Source organism: Ambystoma mexicanum, chromosome 8 (assembly GCF_040938575.1).
Source record: "Ambystoma mexicanum isolate Mex_15411 chromosome 8, UKY_AmexF1_1, whole genome shotgun sequence".
Taxonomy (NCBI): Eukaryota; Metazoa; Chordata; class Amphibia; order Caudata; family Ambystomatidae; genus Ambystoma; species Ambystoma mexicanum.
Genome location: NC_090929.1, coordinates 661650766 through 661677461, shown reverse-complemented (window position 1 = coordinate 661677461; position 26696 = coordinate 661650766). Strand labels below are relative to the sequence as shown.

The window sequence follows — 26696 nt, the reverse complement described above, 5'->3', positions numbered from 1 at the left end:
TATCAAAGGATGACAGTGAAATCTCTCATGGCTATTGCAAACACTTCGAGTTTATCTACCTCAAGGGTATGCAACCTCCGGCTCACCAGATGTTAAGAGTTCAAAACATATGGCGATCCTAAAGCTGCTGGCCCCTGGTAGCTCTATGGTAAAACACATATTTTCAGTATTTCATTGGCACTTTTATCTGTCCATGTGTAGAACAAAAAGCAGTATGTAAACAGTTAACTAATAAACACACGTGGCTAGCAGCTAAGTAACAAACTGAATAAACGACAATGTGTATAAAATAAAAAAAAGAGTGTTCCCTGCTGATCCTTCTCTTGATACACACATAGCAGGAAAATTCACAGAGCAATTGCACAGCGGGATCAAAATACCATGAGGAAAGCAAAATGTATAGAGCAGATATTAAATCACCAATGTTACAGGTATTTAACTTTTTCATGGGACAGCATATGGTCATGTACTCAAATATGTGAACCGTGGGAAATATCACTGACACATTGCCTATGTTTTTGCAATGACACTACACTTCCATCTACTGAATAAAATATAGTTTAATGTTTGATGTTACCCATTTTGGATTCTTCAGATTCTATTATTCTTTTGACAGACTCTTGCATCAACCGAACCTGCAAAGGAATAAAAAGAAGGTTTCTGTTCATGGCATTTGTATAGTGTTCACAGCTCATCAGCATCTTATTGCTGGGTGTTGGGAAAATGTAGTAACTGCTTCCACAAGTACATGAATGACTAACGAGTCAACAGCAGCTCAAATGATCCCACAATTTGATGTAAACACCACTTTTACCAACATGCCAAACTGTGACATTGTCTCTCTAAAAACTGTTTTTAAGTCAAACTAATCCAGGTTTGCATACAAAGCTTGATTTTTATACAGTCCATTTCAAACTAATCTTTATCCAAAAGGCCACAATTTTGATTAGCCCATGAGAAACTACTAGTCCACCACATTGGAAATTAGTTGGGTCAAAAGGTCCTTGCTGGTTGCACTATTTTAGTAGCGTTAGACTAGTGAACTTTTTTTTAAAACCGCAATTAACCCAATCTATTAATTAGGCATTCATCACCATCCTCAACTACTCAGCTCTTACCCCTTTGAGAGTTTTTCTCATAATGTGTCTTACATGCCACCTAGCATGCACTGATGATGCAATCCAGGTAATTTTGAGATAAAATATTGTACCATTTAGTATGCATCTGATCAATAACTAACTCTCTGTGAATGGGATTTTTGTGGTTTGAGAAAGAAAGTGGGTTGGTTAACCTAGAACAGCCATGTTTTTAGCTATTGAATATTAAAAACGGTTGCGATTTAATTCAAGGTAACATTGCCTGAGACACCATTACACCCCTCTGCACTAAACACTGATCAATCTGCCTCCTACTGTGTACTTAAATATTTCAGATTAATCATTTGAATATTTGAAGTTAAGCTATCGTTTCTTGCAGGGGGCAGTTTCATAATTTTGCCAATTATGGATACATGTTTAGTTTAGTGTTAGCAGTTTAACTGTTATAAACACTTGAGTGCGCCACTGCCGGGAGATGGGGCCTCTTGGAACCTTTCTGATGGGCTTAACAGCTATTTCCTCTCCCACCTATACTAATTTTTAGGGGCTTAACAAATAGTGCAGAAGATGAACTAAAGGCTCTAGAGCAGAAGTATAGCGTGGAAAGGTGTTCGAGGGAAACTGAGGTCCTCTGTCACAAAAGGTGTGGTGTGATATGTTAAAAATAAACTTAGGCTTTTGATTTGCTGTAGAGAGAAGTGTAGCAGACCCATGGAAGGTCTTGGGATCAGGCATGTGTACCTAATGCACCACTAAGATCTCATCATTGGTGGGGGGGTTTAGCTTAAGGAACTATAAACACATTCATATATAAGCCGTTTTCCAAGAGCAAAACAAATACAAATAATTTTTGTTATTTTGGAAGGAGTAAATCTAACCCAAACAGCCTCGCCATTAAACCCAAAGCAAGAATAGACTGACGAGATGGCGGATTTCTCGTTTGTTAAAGGGATGGCTACAAAAAGCTTTGTCCAGTCCCAAAGACCAGAGCCTGAATGACTTGCAGGGCAAGATACCCAAGGCAGAATTAGAAGAATTCTAATCCTTATCCTTTTAGAAACTCGCTCATTATCATCAACCATCTAGAACTTTAAGCAATCAAGTCAAAAGCTGAAGTTTATCCCTGTTGCTCTTATTTGATCAAATCTAATTCCCTCTCTGGGGACATATTTAATTGCTTGCTGTAACCTATCACTAGTCACAGAAACCCTACCCGCCCCCTTGAAGATGGCAGTGATCACTACTCTCTCTAAAAACAAAGCTTAGCTTATCAAAATGGTGGTCACCAAACATCTGCAAGAGTACAGTGCACATCAAGGCTTATTTCATGACAGACAGTCCTGCTCCAGATAGAGAAAAGCACAGATACCACGCAGCATGCTACAAGAGAAGATATGTTAGAAAACCTGGATACAAAAATCGGCTGATGACCATCATTTTACTAGACTTCTCCGCAGACATATGACAGTCAACCACAACATCCTACTCTCAAGATTAGAATCACGCATAGGCATCTAAGCCACCACCCTAACTTGGATCACGTTTCTTTGAAATCGTTCAACGGTCAAATGAGCATAATTGTCCTAAAAATTGCCTAAGCTTCCTTTCGGGGTATCTCCACGATCCTTACTCTGGCTGGTAACTGCTTATACTAGACCCATCATGGACATACTTGACCAGTTCAATATTGCATATAATATGTATGTTAATGACATGCTGTCCAGAATCCACCTGGACACTCTGCACAGAGTCCTGCCCACTTTGCTTACTGCCAAACACAGGTTTGCCCGAAACCACGCAAGACAGAAATGATAATATGTGGCAGCTCCTCTGCAACTATGATCCCCAAACTGTGGCCCAATACCTTAATTTAGCATCTTAACCCATCACCAAAAACCAATCTGGGAGTAATAATTAACAACACCTTTCTTTTCAACACTAGATCTCATTAGCAGATGTCACCTCACCATGAGTCTTCACCAGTTGACGATATCTCTCGAGACGAATTACAAAGTATAGCTGATTCAAGCACTAACTACATCCAAGCTGCACTACTATAACAGCTTTCTTTGAGGCCTCTTCAAGAAGAAAATCGCCTGGCTCCAAGCCATCCAAAACAGGGTGGCACCACTGGTGTGCAGATAGAGGAAAAACTATCATGTATCAAGAGCAGTGGGAAACCTACACTGGCATCCAGTTCAGTACAGAATTGATTTCAAACTTCGCTGCATCATCAGGAAAGAAGGTAGGAATCTATATCCAAGTACCTATGCAAGCTTAAATTGAATCTATATCCAAGTACCTATGCAACTTTAAAGTGAAATAAAATAAGTTTAAAAAGAAATGCCCCTTCTGATAACCTCAGAGACAGCACATCCAAGAACCTGACCAAAAGGCATTCATAAGGCAAACATTTTGAAAAAGAGGGCTGACAGTAGAATGCCGGTTACTGTGGAATGCATGAGCGCTCAAAAATCAACTTGAGCCCAACCAAGTCAAGTTTACAAAAACCTTAAAAACTCTTCTGTCAAAGAAGGCATTCCAAGCTGAGCTACTGCTTTGGTGCCCACGATTTCAACTTCGGACTCAACAACTTATGTGCACTTATACAAAAAATGTTACATCAATACCGGAAAAGGAGTAGACTGTCACATTGGCAGCCCTGTTAAATTCTCTGTGATGTAATTGTTTGCTATGCTTTGTATTCTACCCCCTTAGTTATCCCCGCCCCAGCCCTCACCACCAAAACCTTCCCTGGCGTGCTATTAAGTAGCCTGTATACATGTGGCATATACAAAACACAGAATATATAAAAACTATAACTAACATTTTAAAAAGTGGACAACCTTGATAAAGGTAGTCAAAAATATTACATAATAGTGGGAGTAACGGAGCTGGAATTTAATGTAGGGATGTAGATTTCGTTTGTGGCTTAAAGGATTTCAACCATCTAAGTGCTAGGTCTTGTGCTCCTATGTAGGAAAGGTGAATTGTGATCTGGCAAGACTGAACTTGTAAAAGGCTGTTAACAGGCCTAAAAGAAAATATGGGTCCCAAAACTACACCCATTCACTAACGTCCTTTGGACTGTATCAAGAAAGTGTGTTGGCTCTACAAGGCGCCTGGAGCTGTTCCACCACAGAAGCCTAGTTATCTCTGTGGAAAATCTCTAATGCATCCCAAAGATTTGACACCTCAGAGAATTACTCTGCTTAACTCTGATGGACAGTGTACAGTCTGGCTGTGTGATCATTTTTTATTTTATTTATTGATTTAGCTGATTTAAATCAACTTAACAATAGTTTTTAAAATCAACATTTAAAAAGAAGAAAATCACAAGAATATATTAAAATGACATACAAGACAAAACAGTTAACATACAAGACACTTGTCAGTCAGAATTTTTCCAAGTAAATTGATCAAACATTAAATTGATTAAATGCATTTCATATGTTAAATTCATTTTTGTTCTACTTTAGCTTTCTTTAGACATTTTCCAGTATTAAGTTGGCATACGCATACACCTCTTTAGCTCTCATTAAGATTCAGAGCATGTAAAAAACTGATAGCGCCAAGTCTGATTGTAGTGATTAAGCCACAGGTGATTAACTGCCATAATAAATCTGGGGACAGATCTCTGTACTCTTCAGTGGCTGGTTTCAGGTGTTTGATTCGCAGTAGCATTAAGGCGGCTCTACTAGCAAATGTCATAATTTTTCTGCTTGGGACAGATTTCTGCAAAAGCGACACGTTCTCTGCTTGGCTAATGATTTTACGTTTGGCCAAAACGTCATTTGTTAGCCAAATGTTGAACCTCAATCGTAAGTGTCACATCTGTGAACAGCCGAAGGAGACTTAACCATATACGACTCCAGAACGCTGAATCTCTGATGGTGGAATAGATTCTTGTTAAAGTCACGATAGGATTGGCATTTGTGTCTAGTCTTGATCCAATCCTACTGAAATAATTTTGTCTCGACTCTAGTTGGATTTTGTATAAGGTCAAGAAGCAAGACATCAGCATTTGCTAGTGCTTGAACAACCAAAGTTCTTCACCTTCTGATAAACAGATCTTTTGACGAAAACATGTGCTTGGAGAGCAGACCTATCACCATGGTAGAGTTAGCGGCCAAAAGACACTTCCTAAACAGCGCTATCAATTGCCATAAGTATCGAGCATATAAGGAAATGAAGCCCAATTCATTTTTGATCCATGCAATGGGGACACAATAAGGCAGGTGCAGAATTTGCCTCCAAAATTTGCCCTCCATCTTGAGCCATTCACTTTCAGGTATCATGTTCTTCGTTTCTGAGGCATATAATAAACTGGTGTAACATTTGGCAAAAAATACGTATTTGGGGGAACCATTGAGAATTTGCCATATCTGGACTGAATGATCAGGGCTTGAGAAATGGTCAGTTATTTTGTGTACTGATTGACACACTTTAATTCTACACCTTGCAAAACCCATCTGTTTTTTTTTTGGATGACGTCCTCTGTTGTTGTTACACATAATGACTTTAATTTTGTCAAGGTTTATGGTCAAGAGATTTGCTTGCACATATATTAACAGAGCATTCAGTAATCGCTGGAGCCCCTGGGGAGTCAGACATTAACACTAGATCACCTGTATATAGCAGAGCTGGTATAGACCTAGTTGCCAATTTTGGAGCATCAGAGATAACATACTGAAAAGCTTTGTCAATGTCAGAAATAAATAAGTTAAAGAGAGCTGAGACAAGGATGTATCCCTGCCTCAGCCCCCTATGCGTGCCAATTGCAGATGATACATTTCCCTCCATAGACAATCTGACCTGAATGCTCGTGTCAGTGTGTAGATTTCTAATAAGAGCGACAATATAACCTGGGCATCCAGCATGCTGTTATTTCTCAAGCAATAGTTCTCTGGAAACTGAATCAAACGCAGCACATAGATCGACAAACAAAAAATACAACGGCTGCTTGTGTAAAGAAAAATGAGAGATGATAGATGCGATTGTGAGCAAATTAATGGAAGTGCCCGTCCCAACAATGAAACCGGTCTGAAAAGGGTCACGCTTTGAGAGGTCTGTGGCCTATTTATTAAAATCTTTCAGAATGAATCACGATCGGTCTGTAGTTGGAAGGACAGGACCGATTGCCCCTCTTGAATATTGTTACAATCACTGAGCGACGCCATGAGACAGGGATGATGTTGGCGCTTATAATCTGTGAGAAGAGGTTGTGTAGGATCTTAGCCCACAACTGGGGGTGCTGTTTGAATATCATGTTGTTCATCCCGTCTGTACCAAGGGCCCTCGAACGGCTTGATTTTGTGATGTAGAACACATCTTCCAGAATGTGCAGCTCTGTATATCTTTGATTCTTCAGATTAATCTGATGAAGGGGCGGGGATGAACATGCATACAACTTGGAGTAATATGTGATCCAGTCGATCTCACCAACACCATTCATTTGCAAAGGCATTTGCTGGGAGTGATTGGCTTTGTATCAGTGTGACGGTGAGGCCATGTTAAAAGTAATCACTACTAAAAATACATCACAAATCTGGTCACTAATTAACAAACAAGCTTAATGCGATCTAAGCCAGTTTCTATACTGGCATTTCAATGAGTCAATGGTCTCAAGTCTTTGAGAAGTTGGAAGCGAGCAGGCTAGTTTTTTTTGTCTGCGCAATGTAGCTTTTTTGTTTTGTATTTCAGGATCAAATTCGTGTTTGGGCTTGAAATAACAGTGAGACGCTGTGGTAGAGTGAAGTTTGTACAACTGTAAAAAAGCTGTATATGGCTCGCCCCTCCACAAAGTGACAGAGGAGCCTCTAGTGATGTTTTTATTGAGTAGCGCCAAAGAATGTTCGTTCCAGCGAAACCGCGTTCTTGAGTTAATCACTGTCATACATGGGATGAGAGAGTTGTTAGTGGTAATCATAGATGGAGGTTTACAGGATAATTGTAATGTTATCACCTTAAATTCTTTTGCTTTATTGAACGTGGACCTGTCCACGTAAATGTAGTCAATGATGGATTTGCTCCAAGATCTCTGCCATGTACTCCGAGGCGGAATATCTCCACAATATTGCACATTACCAGGTTCCGCTGATCAGTAAGTGATCGCCACCATCTAGTACAAGTAGCATTATATGTCTTTCCACAGTTGGAGAGACATTGCATGTTCAGATCACCAACCAGAATAGTATTTGTGATTTCAGCTGTGTGGAATGAATTGTTTAGGAGTTGTTCCAAAGTAGCAAAAAATGTGTCGTCTGATATAGCTATCGGATTTCAATATATGTTGATCAGTGCCATTATACCACATGTGTATTCAATCCTAACCATTTGTAAATATGGGTTAGGAGCATCCCAGGGATATATTCGAAAGCAGTTATTACTTTTGACTGCAACTAGTAACCCTGATGATGGCCGACCTTTAGAAACCACTTTAGCAGGATGAAGAATGATAGTATGCCTATCCCAGAATGGCTGTTCCGTGAGCCATGTCTCCTGCATGGCTATGTCGTCAAAGGGCATTAAAGAAGCAGTGCTTTGGCCAAATAGATGGGTATTCCAACTTGCAAGAGAGACAGAATTTTTCTGGGTTATCAATGGTGGTTATGGTCTGTATTTATGTGCAAGACTAGAGGGCCCTTGATTTACAATTCACGCCACATTTGAGAGTGGGGTGCTGTTATAGGTGTTGGATAATTTAGTAGGCAGGGCCGTGCTCGAATTATGTGGAAAGTCCAAGTTATTGTCAGTGTTGAAACTGGTAGGATCTTGGGACAAAACGAAGCCTAAAGCAAACAACTCCATTCTAGCCTGCCAAATTACATTTCTAACAAGGTTGGAAGATAGCCAGAGCCTAACCATAGACATGTTATCATTCAAGAATTCCACTTGCTCGATGTCCGTAGAGGTGACATCTTACAGGCTTCCAATATCGTCAATGATGGCCAATACACTTGTCCTGCACAGATCATAAGCAGGATGTGGGGCAGGTCGACACTTTAATATGAGTCGATGGTATTTATTTGAGTGTGATTTTTTGAAAGATTTCTGGAAGAGACTATTATTTTCCCGTATGGGGATAGATTGGCTCACGTCATCAGAGCTCTTTAAAGGATGATGACGGACCTCTACCCTCTCAGAGACCAGTCTTGTCTCCAGGATCAGCATCTACGCCTCTCTTGTTACACGATGAAGGAAAATTCTGGCTCAAGTCAGAGGACACCACATTCATCTGATTCGATTTTAAGTATTCCTGTATCGATTTGGCAATTTCAGCTCAAATGTACGGTAGGTCCCGGCCACTCAGGATCTGATCTTTACAATTGGAATCGGCAGCACTTGTAGTCAAGTCTGCAGACTTTGCATTACATAGTACATGTGGAGCAAAAGGAAGATGCACTCCACTTGTATAACGATTTCTAACCATTCTACTGCCTATTTCTAAAAGATTATGAGTAGGAAAAGATGGCACCACAGACAATTGATTTGAACTTGAGGTAGTTCTCTATAGAGTTATTAATTTCAGCTCTGACATCTGAAAGCACATCATTGTTAGATATCAGCTCTTTGGTGGTTAGGTCTACAGAGATCTTGGTTAAATCAATTGTTTGCTGGGGCACAACAGGAGCCAAAGAGGGAGCGACAGGTTTTTGCTGAGAGGCAACTAGGGCCAAAACCAGGTCATCCAATGGAGGATACTCATTGGGAGGACTTGGTTTAGAACTAGAGACAACTGTCTTCTTCCTCACCATATTTTTGTACTTAGTTTAAACGGCATGACTTGTGCTGGGTGAAGGTTTTTTAAGGATTTGAAGTCGTCGTACATTGTTTGATGTTAGCTTTTGAACGAGGCAACAAATTATTTTGATTTTTTTCCTGGACAAAATGTTCCTTGTCCTTTTAGTTTGGCATTGGGATCGAACATATTATAAGTGACAGAAGGCTGTGAAGCTACTGCTTTTGTCAAATCAATACATTTTTGTGGAAGCATGACATGGGAGGAAGAAATGCCAGATTCAGCAGATTTATCTACTTTCTGACGTATTATTGCTGAGAAAGTAGGCAGAGCAGACTGCTCAGCTATTTTGCCAAGTGACTGTGTTATACATGAATCCTGTGCAACATATGCTAGCGCATTGCTTACACCTGGGCTTTTAACGTATTAGCATCAAAGTAGGTCAAGAGGTCAAAACATTAGGTTTTTACTTGGACTCTAACCTCTCACTCAACAGACAGGTGAATTCCTTAGCCTCCTCCACGGCTTACACGTGTAAATTGATCCGCGGAGCCAAACCCTTCTTGTCCGAAACGAGCTGCCTAACCCTTGCGAGAGCCCTTATATTGTCCCACCTGGACTACTGCAATGCTCTCTATCTTGGGGCCGCTAAAGCTACTACTAGCAAACTACAAACTCTTCAAAATAACACTCTTAGGGCAGCATTGGGTATCTCTAGAAGAGATCCCATCACAGCACACAGCCAAAAGACTAACTGGCTTTCGATCAGTGACAAAATTATCCTAAAAACAGTGTCACTTACCCACAAATCTCTCAATAACGCTGCACTAATTTATTTGATTGACAGATTTCACAGGCAGACCTCCCTTAAACCCACAAGAACTATCTATAAAGACTGTCTTCTCTGTCCCCAATTTTAAACGCTCTACCTTAGGGGGTAACAGCTTCCCAGTGAAAGCAGCTAAACTGTGGAACTCCCTACCACCAACCCTTAGAATTGTCCTGCCTTATCAAAACTTCCGTTCTAAGGTTGTCTTATGGCTAAAAACATAAGCCGTCAAATACCCCCCAGGTGTTAAGTCTTGCATATTCTCGCCTTCTGTACATTTAAGACTATTATGTGTTTATCTGCATGTATGTATTGTATATAGCTATCATTATTATTGTGTATGTACATATTCTTGTTGTTGTAACTAAGCCTCGCATATTCATGCAACTGTTGCGCCCGGTTACCCTAGGGTATGCTCGCGCATTACAAATAATACAACAAACAAACAGGCGTGTAAAGTGCACATTTTTGTGACTGCTTTATGATTTTCTAATTTATTCTTCCAACACACAATATGGTCCATCTGCCTAGATTGATGTGTAATTTTAGTGTCTAATGTTTCAAACAACTTAGTTAGTGAAACAATCGTCATGTGCATAGCATTTATTGTCATCTCCAAAAGCGAATTTTGAGGCCTGGGAGGACTAACAATCAAAGGTGGAACAAACGGTGAACATAAGGGGGACTGAGTCCTACGGGGAGTCGGACGGGAAAAGCATAGTGAAATAGTAGGACAATCGTGGCTGGTTGTTCAAACAAACTTGGAGAGCGATAAAGACTATTGTAGTGACTACTCTCATCATTGTTAATGGGTGAGGGAGGCAGAGACACGTTTGGTGTCTTTGGAACAGACTGGCCTGCTAAAAGGTCCAAAGGTTGCACAACTTCTGACACCAATCCACCATTTGATTCAACAGTGATTATTTTAGATGCTATAGACATAATTGGCAAAAGTACAGGTGCCAAATGTATCAAAAACTCTCCCTGTTTGGTTAGATCAACACTTGGCAAAGCAGTAGTAGGCAAAGGAGGCCGATCGCCAGCTGCAGACATTATTTGCGTATCTGAAATAGATAGATTAGCGGAACAGGCATTTTCATTGATGTCTAGTGCAGGCTTGTTTCCGTTGACCATAAAGGCCAGAGGAGTGGGTGGTCTCACTCAAGCAAGAGTTAATATCAATTTCAGAGCAGGGAAGATAAAAGTCTTGAATGTCTCCTGCAGAATTATTTTTACCTTGAACAATGATGGGTTGACCAGTTAGTTTGCGTTTGGATGCATTCGAAAGTATCGATTTCACTGGAGTGGATTTTGAAAGAACTGATGTACGTGAGAAAACAATGTTATCAGGCATTCCTGACGTCAAATTGTACGGAATGCATAGGATGGAGAGCACTGGCCCACAATTATGAAAGTTGTGTACAAGTAAAAGGAGGAGGAGGCGTAGTACCTCACTTGCCCGACCGCTGCAGTTCAAGTGTTAGTGGAAAACCACTAGCAGCTTGCTGTTGTATGCACACAAACCATACACTTCCGGCTGTACAAGAGAAAAGCAGTTTCATTGGATGAAGTATATGTTTGTCAAGATGATCAGACTGTTTTCTTAAACCCAGCAAATAGTGAAGGCTTGAACAGGCACTCGATGTTGTAACATCCTCGTAAAAGATTACTTGCAGGTCTCATTAAGCTTAGAAACGTAGCGGAGGGGATCAAAGTGCCTGGCCCAACAGTCTCCCCAACGCAAGAAAATGAAGCAAGACAAAATTGCAGGACTCGTTATACTTAAAAGCGAGGCCGAGGGGATCAAAGGGCCTAGCCCCGCAGTCTCCCTAAGGCAGAAAAGTGAGACAAAAAGCCAGTAGTTATCCAAAAATTGAAGGCAATTAAGGAAGTCAAGCGTTCGACAGTCTCCCACTGATCACTGCACTTGGCTCTCCAATTTAGTTCTTACAGGTATGAGCAGGGTCAGAGATCTCTGGCATTCTCCAAGGTGAACAGAGTAAGGAGCAAAGCAGTTATGATAAGGTAACGGAAAGGACAGGCAGGCAAGGGGGTGGCCCCAGCCACAGCTGCTTTCCGCGAACGGCAAACTGGCCACTTAACGCCACTTCGCGCTGCTTCGCGGAGGTTCTGATCTTATTCCTGGTTGATGTGAGGGAGGAGCAATTCCGCCTGCAAAGCGTTCCTCGCGGAATTAAAGGCACAGTAGTGTTCGGTTCCTCACGCTTGCAATGATATAAACGGACACACGGTCCACGGATAAAAACACAAAGGAAGCAGAGTGGCAGCGTTCTCTCCTGCAAACTTACCACTTAACGCCACTTCGCACTTCACTGTGTGATCATCATGGTAACACCAACTGCACTGAATTCTATTGGTTCTCCAGGAATATACTTGTATGAATCTATACTGACATTAGCCCAGTATTAATAAAGCAAGTTGACATGCATAGGTTTAGCTGAGGCTTCATTGCCAAATTTGATGTTTTGACCACTGGTATGAAAAGGACTATCTGTAATTTGGTTTAGGGAGGCTCTGGAAAAGTGCCCCATGGTTGGATGAGGTCAGAAATGTATCCTCCCACCCCAAAACAAACCCCCCCCCCCCACCATTGCGGTACGTCTCCATTTAGCAGCCACTTTTAATATTTGCAGAATTGTGCTTTTTTCTTTTGCTTTTAGATTCTGATTGTGGATTTTTCATTGATTTTATCTTTTTTCGGCACTCAGCCTTGTGTAACCTTGGCCTCATTTGCTTCCTTATCTGGGGCAGAGTTTGTTTGCTGATTTAGTGTCTACATCCCGCTTACTGGGTTTTGAAGCAGACATGCTCAGACTCATCTAGGCCTAAAAAACTACATCTCCCAGACCACTTGGTAGCTCTTGCGCTGTATTTGTTTGCATACTAGGTGCGAGAGCGCTGGCGCGAGAACACCACGTAGTCTGTGGCAGTCCGTGAAGGGCTGGAAGTTGGAAGCTCTCCATACTCCCCCTTTTATGGGTATTTCGGAAGTCCTGGCCACTATTTCTGCAGCTAGAAACATTGTCGATAAAAGCAATCCAGCGCCGGACAACTTAACGAAGGTAACCCTACCTGCTAGTTGTGACACAGGCAGTTGGGAACCGACTATCTCTAGATGTCTATGTAAACCCCAACAGGAAACGTACATAGATCCCTCTTATACGAACGTTAACATTCGCTCTTTAGATACTTCTCCTACCCCTGCTATGATAATAGTAGCTCCACATGTCTTGATGAACAGCAGTAGCTCCCCAGAATCTGACTCTAACATAGAAACTGACCAAGGCTGTCACACCTTGTGTCACATGGGATCCTTAATCCAAGGAGAGCTGTCTAATGTTCAGGAGAAGTGCATTCCTCTATTAGAGGTCGGGCACAGGAGTCTTGCCCCAGGAACAAAGATTACTACTCCAGATTCTGAATTAAAGATACTGAAGTTAAATACTAGGTCTCTAGTCAAACACGCAGTTGAAGTAGCGTCTTATATCGTAGAGATGGAAATTGATACTTGTGCTATTACAGAGACCTGGGGCCACGAGGCAGCTGGCCCTTCCTTGTGTCTGGCTACTCCAGATGGATATAGCATGCTTCGACAGGATAAGACTGTGGGAAGAGGGGGAGGAGGCTTGCGTTAACTTTCAAATCTCATCTTCTCATATGGGAAGGTATAGAGTCATAATTGGTTAAAATTGGGCTTAATGCTGAGTCCACTATCAATTTCCTTCTGCTCGATAGACCCCCACAGCACCAGAGGATGTTATTACTGCACACTCTAACCATCTTCTTCCATTTCTTAAGCCCAAAACTAGATTCATAGTTTTGGGCAATTTCAATCTTTGGCTGGGGCAGGAATCCGATAGTATAGCCGTAGATTTGGAGTCTGCTTTGCCCAAATTGGGTTTTTATACAGAAGGTTTATGAACCTATCCACTGCAAGGCGCACACCCTTGGATTGGGTATCCACTCTCAACATCACTACAACATTTTTCAAGTACTCGCATGCCCTTGGTCAGACAATTTTTTGGTGCATTTTACGATGCAATCCGAATTCCCAATTAAAATAAGAGGCTTGCATAAGCAAGAGTTCCTATCTAGAAACCAGAGGAATCTAACATGTGAGCATATAAAACCTCTGCTCAGATCAGCTATTGTAAACTTATCAGACTTAGATTCAGCAGAAGAGCTATCTAATGCTCTTTCCTCCTCATTTGTCAACATTTCTAACACTCTGGCACCTTCAAAAAAGAAATTTCAGAAAGATGCACGTAACAGCCACACTTGGTTTTTGCCAGAAGTTAAGAAACTCAAAGCCTCCACTCTGAAGTGTTTTTATGCATGGAAAGCCCACCATTCTCCTTTGACTTTGGCAGCGTAAGAATATAAATTGTGTTTTGCAATATTCGGTATCTATTTTTATCCGTCTTTTATTCAATTGGTGCTTTTGTATTATTGGAATTGTGTAAATTATATTTCTTTTTTTGTCGTTTAATGGAAATTTTCTTATTTCCGAATAAACTTGTTTGACCTGACCTGAATATAAATTTGCCATTTTTATGCCCAAAAAAACACCCTTAATACTAGTGCTCAATCTGAAGTGAAGGAATTATTTAAAATTCTTAAAGAGCAGGAAACCCCTCATACCCAGGACACTAGTTCTATGAATAAGGATGCTACTTGGTGTACAGCAATTCAAGAAGCCATGCAGGGCAAACTTAGCAAAATCAAGGCAGATATTGCCCAAAAAAGAGGGCATCAATCCAAATTATTGGGGCCAGTGACAGTGTCATTTTAGTTTTTAAAAAAAACAAACGGATTCCTTATTTCAGTTTTACGGCTATAACCGTATGTGAATTTGCTAAAATCATTGAACACCTAAAAACTACCACTTGCAAAGGAGATTCCTGTTCAGCAGTTATCATAAAATCTTGTTCTCCCATTTTGTTAGACCCCCATCTGCAAATTTGTGAATGCCTCTTTCCAAGAAAATTCACTGCCCTTAGGGCTAAAAAAAAAAAAGCATGGATAACGCCCATCTTAAAAAAGCCAGGTTTACTGGATGATCTGCCTCTAAACTATAGACCCATTACGAATACCCCCTTCCTGCTTAAGATTTTGGATCGGGTAGCTTATGTCCAAATCTCCACTCATCTTAACACTCATTCCCCATCCTTAATAAACATCGATCAGGGTTAAGGCAGGGATTTGGGACAGAAACTGCCCCGTTAGTTCGAGCCGATGTCCAGAATATTGGATCGTATGGACAATGGAAAACCATCTCTCCTGATGCTCTTAGATTTGTTGGCGCCTTCGACCTGGTGGATCACTCCATCCTGATCACCAGGTTGAAGGACGTGGCCAACTTCCCGAACGAAGCAGCCCAATGGATTTCCTCGTTCCTGAGTAATCGGGAATGCCGAGTCTATAGTGGTGAGACGGACGCTCTCCCCACAATCTTGGAATTTGGTGTACCCCAGGGGGCATGTGTTTCACCTTGACTGTAAAACATCTTCACGGTACCTTTCTTTGCACTTTTAGAGCAAAATGGGATAGCGTTTACGAACTACGCTGATGACAATGAGTGTGTCTTCCCACTTACAGGTACTCATGATAAAGACAAATTTCATCTGAATAAAGTATACATCCTGATTGAAAATTGGATGGTACAGAATGCCCTTGCTCTGAATAGAGACAAAAACTGAGCTCATGGTTTTGGACTCTCCCAATATGGTTAGGAAATTGGGACCTGTGTATGAGGGCTTTTGTATAGAGGACACCAGGTGAATTGCTGTTCAAATGAAGGTTAAGACACTGGGCGTCTTCATTGACCAACATCTTAACATGAAAGCTCATGTCAACAGTCTTGTTTCGTCCACAGCCTATTATATCAAGCTCTTGGCCCATCTCTGACCCTTTACTACACAAGCCAATGCAGAGACCATTGCAAGGGCTATTGTGGGTGCCAAAATTAACTACTGCTTCAGTCTATTGTATGGTATCAATAAAGGGGACTATAATCGATTGCAGGTAATACAGAATAGCGCAGTACGAGTGGTCACTGGTATTGCTTGGAAAGACCATGTCTCTGAGGCAAGACAAAGTTTGCACTGGCTTCGTTGAGTTAAGGTTATTATATCGCCTGCTGCTAATCAGACATAAATGTCGACTGGGCAAGAAGCCCTCCTACTTACAGGACCTGCTCAAAGAAATAACACATATGAGATCCCTTAGGTCCAATAATACTGATCAGCTGGCCCGCCCAGATGTAACACCATCAAAGTCACAAATGGAGCTTTTCGGAATGCGGCCCCCAAGGGTATGGAATTGACTTCCTCCTACTCTCAGGGGTTTAAAGTCTAAACTATTCAGGAAGAAATAAAAAACGTTATTGAATTTAACCTGCTCTCTCGACTGAATTTCGCTATCAAGCCTGGGTCTCAATTGCCTTATTTGTTGGCTTTCTTCATTGCTGCCCTGACACCCGTAAGACTACGGGTCCATGGTTTGCGTGGTATAAATGATTAAAGTAAAGTAGGTATCATTTTAAAAGGCCCTAATTCGACCATTGCTTAACTATTGCTTAAAATGGTTTGGCTTGATGTTGATATCCTTACCAAGCAACACCCATCTTAAATCCCTGCCTCTTTGGGAAGGCTTTGAATAAAATAGTATTCATCCCCTGCTAGGTTAATGCTTTGAACAGCCTATCTACTTTGAAGTCACACAGTCCGGATACAGAGTAGGTAATGGACCAGAATTAGCCAGGATATGTATGGCAGCTGGCCATGGGAAAGGGCTGTATTTTAGACCTGGCCATGATGAACCTGACAGAGGTCTTTGACCTCATTAAGCCGGGCGGCCTGCTGTCCTACCCCAGGGGCCTGTCAGAATTGCAGAAACTAGGCTTAAGGAATATCCTTTCTTGTGGGGTATGACCCAACAGTTGTCCATGTGTTCTGTGAGACAGGCATGGTATCATGAGAGAAACAGACACAAAGAAAGGGGACTGGAGACTGCCTAACTTGCCCTACGTCTATAATGGGAGTAGCCTCGACCATCAACTAAAAGATAAATCCAAAGTCAGTCAAGTTAGTCAAGTTAGTCAAAACAAGAAGTGTCTGTGTTAAACCTATGCTTGCCCTCACACTCTCTAATACAATAATGTGCATGGGATTGGACTAAATAAAAAGGGTGCTTCAAAGTAAAGGTCAAGATAGTATTGGAGCTGGTCCACAGCTCCCTTCCCCAAGCCTTTAGCCACTTGGGATTTAGCACGCGTTCCTCAGCTTTCAAAGGCACTGCATAAAGTTCTTTTTACAAAGTTCAAACAGTTCTTGTCGCACAATTTCAAAGTTCCTCTCCGTAACAATCCTCTGTCTCACCTCGTCTCAGGAAGTCTGCTACTTATCATTAGTTCACAAGTCTTTCACAGTACACAACAGATTGATGTATAAGAGCCTTTTCGACAATGCTCAGCATTCCTCAGCACCAGGCAGGACCTCTCTGACACCTTGGTTCTCCTCACAAAGTTATTCAGCAATTCAATGTATCAGAGATCTTTGAAGAACACACAGTAATTCCGGCCCTGCGTTGGACCACTCTGATATTAAGCCTCTCTTTCAGTTTTCTCTTCTCATCGTGCACCTGGCACTTTTTTACAGTTCAACTTCAGCTTTTCGAAATATCGTGCGCCCCACCTTTTTACAATTCATAACCACTTTTTCACAGGGTCTCTGCGTGCCTTTTCCCTCCAGCAAACCCCCCTTCATTTGCTTCCATATTTGCTCTCTCCGTGAACTTCACCCCTGTACACAATGTCTCTGTTCACTAGAGCTTCTTTCATCACATGTTAACGCACACGCAACCGTTCGTGTCTTTGTTTCTCTCATCTCTCAACTATCACAAGGGACAATCAAAGCTTCCCTCTTCAGCGCGCTTCTTATCCTATGCTCATCCTTGTAATTATCTTGCTTCTTGCAACATTTTATCGCTCGCGATTTGCTGCCTTCATCAACGGGGTTCCCCTCAGGCTTTGAACTCACCGGTTGTGATTTCTTTAACGTCACTGTTGTGGTTTCATCGACTGAAGACCAAGGACTCCTCGCCAGTTCCTCCAACTATCCTGGGCGGCTTCGCTGGCCGAGGATAATGAACACCCTTCCACAGACTTCACTCTGAAGAACAGCTTTGCACTTAACCCCCTTCTGGCTCTTTGGAGACACGGCTCCCTTGCCGCGCTTTCGTTAGCCCTTTTACACCACAGGCTCTCAGCGTCTCGGCCCTTCGTTATCTCCAAGCAGGTCTCGGGTTCTCTGGGCATCTCAGTTCACCTGTGCTCTCATACTCCGACTCGTGGATCTCCTCGGGCTTCAGCTCGATCATTCTGTTTCTCTGGCTCACTTCTGTTATACTCCTGTGGTGTGCTAACAGTCCTCAGGTGTGTTTGTTCTGTATTCATTCCCTGTACTTGTTAATGGGACATTGATAGAAATTAAAAAGTGGCTCTGTTGGATTTCACCGCGTTTTAGCAGAGCGGGCAGGCTTTGTCAAAGGGAAAAGGGGACAGTCTGCGGTCATGTAATAGCAAGGAATGTCAGGTAGGGGGTTATTGGAAAAAGGGGGTACCATATCTCGCCTTCAGGCAATCCCTCCCCAACCCCAAAGGACCCTCCACCCAGGTGATCCTCCCTTGCTCTTCCACCCCCAGGGTCAGGATCCAATAGCAATGCCACCTGTGCAGAAGATCCCCTGGGAGTAGGGAGGGAAAGACCCTCAGGTTTTCCACAGTTCCTATGTCTTGCTGGTAGGCTCTGTCATAAATCTTTCTCCAGAGGCATCAGTGGTCTCCCCCTCTATTGTTCGTTGTGTATGTCAAGCTGCTGGGCATCAACGTCTGTATGGTCTGTAGTGACGCCAGAATGCTAAGACACACAGATCCATATCTCATTCCAAGCCAGACCTAAGACCTGGAATCTCTGGTAATCGGCTTGACCAAAGTTACCATTTTGGATGGAGTTAAACTGAATCTAGACAAGATGGAAACAATGACATTGGATTCTGAGAGACATTAGAGAACGGGGCAGGAACGGTGTACAATGCCATTAATGGTGCATGTCCTCTTCCTGCTACACAGTTGTACAATTCATGGTCTTGTTTGATGTGATATGATAGGTTATTTATAACGCGCTTAATACCCAGAGGTTTCTAAGTGCGGACCCGGGGATCGAACCTGTGTTGCTCCGTGCCGTCTTGGTTGCAACACAAGACTGTTACTACTGAGCTATCCTCCCGAGACCAGGAGTGTAGGTTGAAAACACGCTCACAAAATGCTGCAGTGGTAAGGGTGTCACAATTGGTGTTCGTGCAAGGCCCAAACCTGGGCCTCTGGTGCCACGAGCTTGAGATCCAACGATGGACCGAGGATCTTTTCCGGCTGCGGGTCCTAACCACAGGTAGTCACAAAGTGGCGGCTGACAATAAAGAGATGAAGACATTTCTTAAAAATAGGCAAAAAAGAGCTAAAAGCTAACTATTTTCGAGGAGCGAAGCACAAGGACTCCCAACATGAGAAACGTGCGGTATAAATCTGAAGATGGCCACTAGGAGTGGAGCTTAGGAGGAAGAGTGTCATTGGCTGGGGCAGTATGACCCAAAGTGACACTGACAGGCTATAGAGGAGACAAGTTTTTTTTTTTTTTTTTATAGCTTAAAGCTAAACTGCTTTGAAAATACTCATGAGCATGTGAATCCATGCAAGACCCCATGCTGGAGAATAGATTGTTACACATGAGAGTGAGCTGGAAGATGCCATCCAAACACGCAGCTTTAGATGCCAGGGCAGTGCACTAGCAGAAAACTATGCACGTGTGATGGTGACAATGTACATAAATTCACTATTAAGATACATAGCAAATTGAATTTCCTCATCTGTGTAAAGAATTTTAATGATTGAAATTCTGCTGCCAGTGCGCGATGAACTACTGTAATGGTATAACTTGGTAGACAATTTTGCTGCAAACAGTTTACGAAGTATTCTTTCCGTTACTAGGATCCAATGACTATTTATGAGGACTAGTGTGGTACAGGTGATGTATTACAGAGTTTGAGGAACATAATGCAAACTAAGTCTATCAAGTATGACCGGACCCGTAATTTGGCTTTTCCAAGAGGGGATGGTAACTCCTCTCAGCCCCTGGTGGGAGACCTACAAGGGAGAAATCCAGAACTAGCCCTGCCCCCGAGGAGGATGGTGGCAGTTGAGCAGGCCCCATTTGCTGTTCCGTCTTCACTTGTGCCAGCCTGTACTCGAGCAGTACTATTGTGTCTCACACCATACATCCAGACCAAAATGCTTGCCAGTGTCTTTGCTTATTCTAGGGACTACCATCAAGATCTGGGAAACACAGGCAGAGAGAGAACAGTCTTCCAAAGTCCCACATTATTATTATTACTACTACTGTTTTGTTTTATACTGCACCAGCTCACCACCCTACGAGTCTCAAAGCACATAAACCTTAAACGAGTTAAGGTGTATTAAGTCCTGCTCAGGGTAGCAGGACCTCAGTCTGCTTAGGATGCACTGACCGGAAAACAAGTGCGATACAACACAAGAGAGCTGCGTTTAAGTAAAATCCTGTGAGGAGATTAACAAGGTGTGTAAGAGGGTGATAGGCAGAGCTTGCTGTAATGTAAAGTATGGGCGTGTGAGTGGCTCGAGATGTGCTTGGGCTAACCTAAGCATATTGTGGGCATGGTTGACCAGGGCGATCCAAAGGGATGGACTGTGTCCTTTAAAAGCTCCAGATAAATAGGTTGCCCAAGGCCGAGGACAAATGTCCCAAGTATATGTGTTGCTTATGAGGAAAATAAAAGAAACCGTTATGAAAGTTACAGAAGGGACGGGTAACAGCAAGAATTTCTTTCAAGGGGTCACTTTGTTACAAAATATCTATATGGCAAACCCGAATAAATATCTGAACTCACAATTTAAACTAGAGTAAAAGCTAGATTATACTTGCACTAGCCACACTGAGAAGACCGAGACAAAAAGCCAAAGCCATTTGGCTGGCAACAACCCTTCTTGCAGCCCTATCTCCACCGCTAGTGGCAGATAACCAGCAGGAAGAAAGAGAGGCACCAGACGAACGGAAGCCAACATAGCTATAGAAAAAGCTGCATCACATTTTCTGGCGCCTTCAACAAACACCTGCAGCCGATACCCTACATCACCAGGGATTAAATAACAGGGTGCAGACCCCCACCCAAGCTGTACCCAAAGGGAACCCAGTGCAAGGGCCCTTAACACAAACTGGGACATTCGGTTCCCTGCGCTGCCATCACCATTATGCGGAGGACCCGCACGAAAAAGCTGGCAGAGCTTAATCTGCTATTTGTAACTTTTTATGTTTCAAACAATGCCCTGGCGGGGAAGACTGGGCCAGATTGCCCAAGGTCAGAGACCCAGTCAGCAGATATGGAGGGAGATAAGAGAGTAAACAAGAAGGTGTGCATAGTTTGGCTGAGGTCAGAGAAGGGGGAGGAGGAGGTGGCAGACCAAGAGACCAGCAGGAGGGAGGAAGGAAAGAGCAGCGGAGTGTGGAGGCAATTTCTTGAGAAGGTGTGGTACTGTGTTGTGAGTGTGTGTGAAAGTGTGCCAGATGTGGCTAGGAGACGGAGAGTAAAGAGAATGTGAAGTGATTCTGTGAGCGGAAGGAAGGGTGTTACCGTAGGGGAGCGAGTGTGGAGGAGGGATTTGTAGCGTGGAGGAGGGAGTTGGAGCGTGGAGGAGGGGGTTGTAACATCAAATGGTGGCGGGAAGGCTTAGAAGTGAATAGTATTGGAGGGACAGCGAAGGAAGACAAAGGGAAAAGACAGAGTAAAGTGGGTGGATTTAAATGAAAGAGTAGTGATGAAAGACTATCAGAAGGGAGAGGAGTAAGTGGGCATGTTAGTAGGGAGATTGAATGGGGCAGTATGTCTGTATGGCACATTTCAGTGACCCCTTTAGCACACCAACAGAGTCAGGAGAGTTAATAAGTCCTTGAACGAGTTCAGCTGGAGGAGGAGACTTCACTTAGGCCTCCACACAAGGCATATATAAGACAATAGGGTGAAATGTGCTGTATGTACTAACCTGCGGTGATGTGGCATCTGGGTTAGGAAGGACAGTGCTTTTAGACGGGCGAGGCATGGACAGCCATAGGTCCCTTCCAGAATTGAATTAAAACCCTTGACCCGTCTCAGAGCGTTGGTATCCTTTAAGCCATCTTTGACATTAGGCGATCTACCTTAATTGAGATTGTCTATGGAACAAGGTCAGTATTATGGAAAGGTTTAATGGGGATACATCCATCTTTAGTATCCTCCTTATCTGAGGAAGGTTTTTTCCAACAACTCATTGGGGTCGGGGTAAGGCAATAGACTTAGGCAGCAATGTCATAGCAAAACCTCAAATCTTGCAGAGAGGCAAGCAATTTTATTTTCCAACTATCAGAACAAAAGAAGGGAGGAATATAATTCATGTGAAAGGCAACACGCACTCTTGTTAGGGAAATAAATAAACATAAGGCATCTAGCTCGTTTGTCAACCAATGAAAATTTTTCAAAAAGGATTTATTTGTTATGCAGCTTTTTGGACTCGTAGATGAGCATTTAGGTGTGAGGGCCACATATAAGATGAGCGTTTACATTAGGGAAAAGATTTGGTAGAGGAAAAAAGCAAGGGACGTGATTAAGATAGTTTGTTTAGATGAGAGCCTTTTGGCACTAAGAGCACAAGCTCAGTTTTGGCTCCATTGACCTTCACAAAATGTTGATCTATCCACTTCTTTATATTGAGACACTTCATTATCTCAAGTAGCAGTTCTCTATAGGATAGAAGACTGAAGTATATTTCATGTTCTTTGGTTTAAAAGCGTAAAATAAGTGTCTTCTGAATCACTGACCTGAGGCATCAAATAAAAATAGTGACTAAGATAAGAGCATGCCGAGGACACTGCAGAACCAGAAAAGGAAACATTGGAGGGATGGAAGGGCATATTTTGGTTTTAATACTTGGCCAAAAGGGGAATCATTTTTGAAGTCTCTGATGCTGTGGCTATGGAGGGAGAACCAGGATTTGGTTATCTATGACGTTAAAAAACGCAGACACTGAGAAGGACTGAAATAATCAAGTTAGAGGACTCGTCCAAAGACAGACATTAACACTGCAACAAGGCTCAGCTTCCTCCCATATGATATTGCTCCACAGTGGTGCGGTCAACAACAATAATCCTTAAACTTAAAATGAAAAAAGTTATAGGGGTGTGGCCGGTGACCAGGCAAGATGGCTGCTTAATCGATGGACTCGTAAAACAGAGCTTATTAAATGGCCTTATGTTCATGTAAAAGGACATCATTGTACTTCTGCCTCTTTATTACCTGAATATGTGAGGCAGCATCATCTTCAAAGTAATTGTTTGGCTTGTTTATTGCCTTTGTGGAGCGCCTGCTTCCCGCCGCGTTTTCCGTGTGGTGCCACTTCACTGCCGATGCAGTGCCGTGGGGGAATGTTCAAGCTGGCATGTCCTCTTCATTTGGCGTTGAGGCATTTGGCAGCGTTCGAGCTTTCAGGGACAGGATTTGCTTGCTGACGATGAGAGTTTCCACTGTTTTCCCTTGGGCTATGCTTCACATCTGCATGTGCGTCTGATGCTTAGCTGTGTGTCCTGAGGCGGAGACACGGCGCAAGGCATTAGGTGAGGACGTGGTTCCTCATAACAAGGGCTGCTCGCTGCTGACACCGAGTGACCCTCACTGGTATTACTTTCAAGCACTGCTGTATATTCATCTGGTGCTTACAATCAATATTGAACCCATCTCTATTTAAACTTACCTGCAACTTCTATTTTAATACTCATGGCTGAACAACTTTGTCTTAACTCTTCTGGAGAAATATCATCAATTAATAAAGGCATGGAAACCATTATTTTAGATTAATCAACCATTCAGTAATCTATTTCTGCATTGTATTCTAGATTCTTAATTCTTCAAGATGATCTTAAATCTTTAAAAAATTTGATGAAGTCAACACCAGGTAGACTGAAGAAGGTGTCTCTTGTTTGGAAGATAAATTGGAAGGTATGGAGCAAATGCAACACAAACATCATTTAGAGACAGAGGTTGCCAACCTGGAAGACAGGAATAGGAGGGACAACATAAGAATGTACTGAGTTCCAGATCACGCTTCGTTATCGGTAATTCAAGACCGCTTATAGCATGTCTATTACGTCCCCAAGAAGCTTGATAGACTCTACAAGCTGCCAAAAAACTATCTCAGTTGAGCTTCCAGGGTATTAAAATATTCATCCTTTCGGAATTTTCAAAAGTCACACAAGAAAAAAGGAAGAGATTTTTGGACGTAAGGGCAGTATTGCAGAGTCTGGATATTAAATATGGCTTGCTAGAACCCACAACCATGCTCATTACACCCCCGAATGGTTTCACCAAGGAATATTTAGATCCTGACAAACTATATGCTCTCATCAAGTCAATTCAATCTTCAGAAAAGGATATTCCGCCAAATGCTACTTTTCCGTCTACTACCAACTCGATGGTTCATCAACCTCTTCATGCCTATAATTTATCTACCTGCAATAAGTTAAACTAAGGATTTCAGTTTTCCTTATTTACTGATTTTTACACAAACACAGATGGAAATCAATCTGCACTCTCTCTGTATTTATGTATAAAAATGGGGAAAAAGCGGAAAAAGAGGTCTGTCTGGTTCTCTATTTTGTCACTCATACATCGTCGGTCAATCACATTGCAGATTGGCAGCCTGGAGAGTGTCAAATTGTATAAAAATAGCATTAAAGTTCTTTAAATTGCTGACAGCATATATCTTAAGGCAGCAGCAGTCACAGGAGCAATTGTTTGTGGTTATGAAAAAAATGGAGCCAGCTTTAACAGAGTTTTAATAAATAGTTTTTTTAAAATTAGAATACATGCAGAAAAATCCTGCTTGCGTATTATCTTTTTGTATGACAAAAAATAAATGTGGAGAAATACAGAAAAAAAAGGACTAAAAATAAATATGGCTACAGAAGGAAATGACAGAAAAATTAATACCATAAAACCGGAAGACTTAGTTAAACCAGAGAAAATGCATCACTCCAGAAATAGATCTGAACTGAACTCTCCTACCAATCCATTTGAAAACCCAGACAGACAAAGAGCCACATCAAGATCCCCTAGAAGCAAGATACATAAGAGGGAACCTCAGTCAAATGATTTTGCATAGATGAATCACAATCCTTTGTACAAGTTCTTCATTGGTTTGTTTTGATTCCTATTGCATTGGCATGGCCTAACCCATAGTTTTCGATTTTATTCTTAACTAGTCTACTGGATACCTTATTTTTTTACTAGTAATATTGCAAAATAATTGTTCATTTTTATACTCAATACTCTGATTATGATTATCTACCTTTTTTATTTTTATGTTCCCTACCCTTTTATGTACTTCCCTTACCTTCTATTAATCCTAATCACTATCTGTTACTGCACATTCTTTCTGATATTATCTGGTTACTGAAACAGCCTCAATTCCATTTTCCCAGTTCACAAACCACTTATGCTTATTTTCAAACATTTCATTTGCTATCACTTGCTCGTTCAATTGTAATAATGAGTATCAGAGTCATGTCATGGAATGTGAAAGGATTAAATACCCCTATAAAAAGACAGAGAATTTTAAGTCACATTGGGAAGAGTAACCCAGATATTGCCTGTATTCAAGAAACACATTTTGAATCCATCAAAGAAAACAATAAATTGGTTAGCTTATGAGGAAAACACACATTTTTCGCACCAGCAAATGGGAAAAAGGGTGGAGTGAGTATACTTATTCATAAAAGAACCATTTCAATTAATCGATGAACATCATGACGACTCTGGCCGCTGGTCTATCATTAACGCCATTGTCAACAAGTTAGTTGCTACTTTTCTTAATATATATGGCCCCAATGCCCCCGAATAATCTTTCTGGAGAACTTGAAGCAAATCCTTTTCAATAAAGATTACGATCGACTTATTTTAAGTGGTGATTGCAACCAAATTTGTGAATTCACCCTGGATCTAAAAGCAGACATTAAATTAATTAATTCTAAATCACACAAGCAATGTAATGCCTTCAGCTATCCCTCTGCAAATACCTCCCCTCCCGAGCTCTTCGCTCCTCTAACTCTCTCAGGGTCAGTCATTTTTTTTAAAAACGAGCTGGGGGTAGATCTCTGTCTTCGGCTGGGGCCTCCTTCTGGAAAAGCCTTCCTGCCACTCTAAAACTTGAGGAGAACCATCTCTGGTTCCGGAAGCACCTCAAGACCTTCCTCTTTACTTCTGCCTTCGTTCCCCCTCTCCCTTGCTGATCCGCTCTTTCTTGGCACTGTGCACCTCGCCACTCTCTGTCCCCTGGGCCCAGGCACCTGCTCACCCTCCTGCACTGTCTCTTGGTCACCCCTTGCACTGGAGACTGTATCTGTACCCATACAGTCCCCCACTCACCCTTTTTCTGCACTTATCAGACTTACCCAGTCTGCTGCCGTAAACACAGAACTTGCCACCTGCTGGCTGCACTACCACTGTCTATTGCCTTTATTATCTATTTATTTTTATTTATTGTTATTTATTGTTATTTATCTGTGTCTCCTCTGCTTTGCACTCTCCACTTTCCCCCTTCCATGCACTTTTCCCCTTTCCCTTTCCCATGCACTTGCGCGTTCTCAATGTCACTGCGCCTAGTAAGATCGTTGTTGTGTTCTCCCCTGTTCCCCTCCCTTGCCTTGTCGCGCTCTGAAACACTTGTGTATGAGCATGATACAAATAAAGTATCATACCATATCAGAATGTATTCATTTTATAGAAGTTCTTACTCTTGTTGATACTTGGCATTTTTGTCATCCAGACATCAAGGAATTTACCTTCTTTCCTCCCCCTAATAAATCCTTTTCTAGACTGGACCATATTTTTGTTA

At 42.0% G+C, this 26696-nt stretch overlaps 1 protein-coding gene across 1 annotated transcript in view; it reads right to left on the bottom strand.

The window, feature by feature from the left end:
* The window catches only part of DNAJC11 (DnaJ heat shock protein family (Hsp40) member C11), a 1722882-nt gene that overhangs the window by 119903 nt on the left and 1576283 nt on the right, over positions 1–26696 (bottom strand). Inside the window, exon 13 of the mRNA XM_069610417.1 lies at positions 578–635. Within this exon, the coding sequence (XP_069466518.1) occupies positions 578–635 (58 nt within the window). The remainder of the gene's footprint in view (positions 1–577; positions 636–26696) is intronic.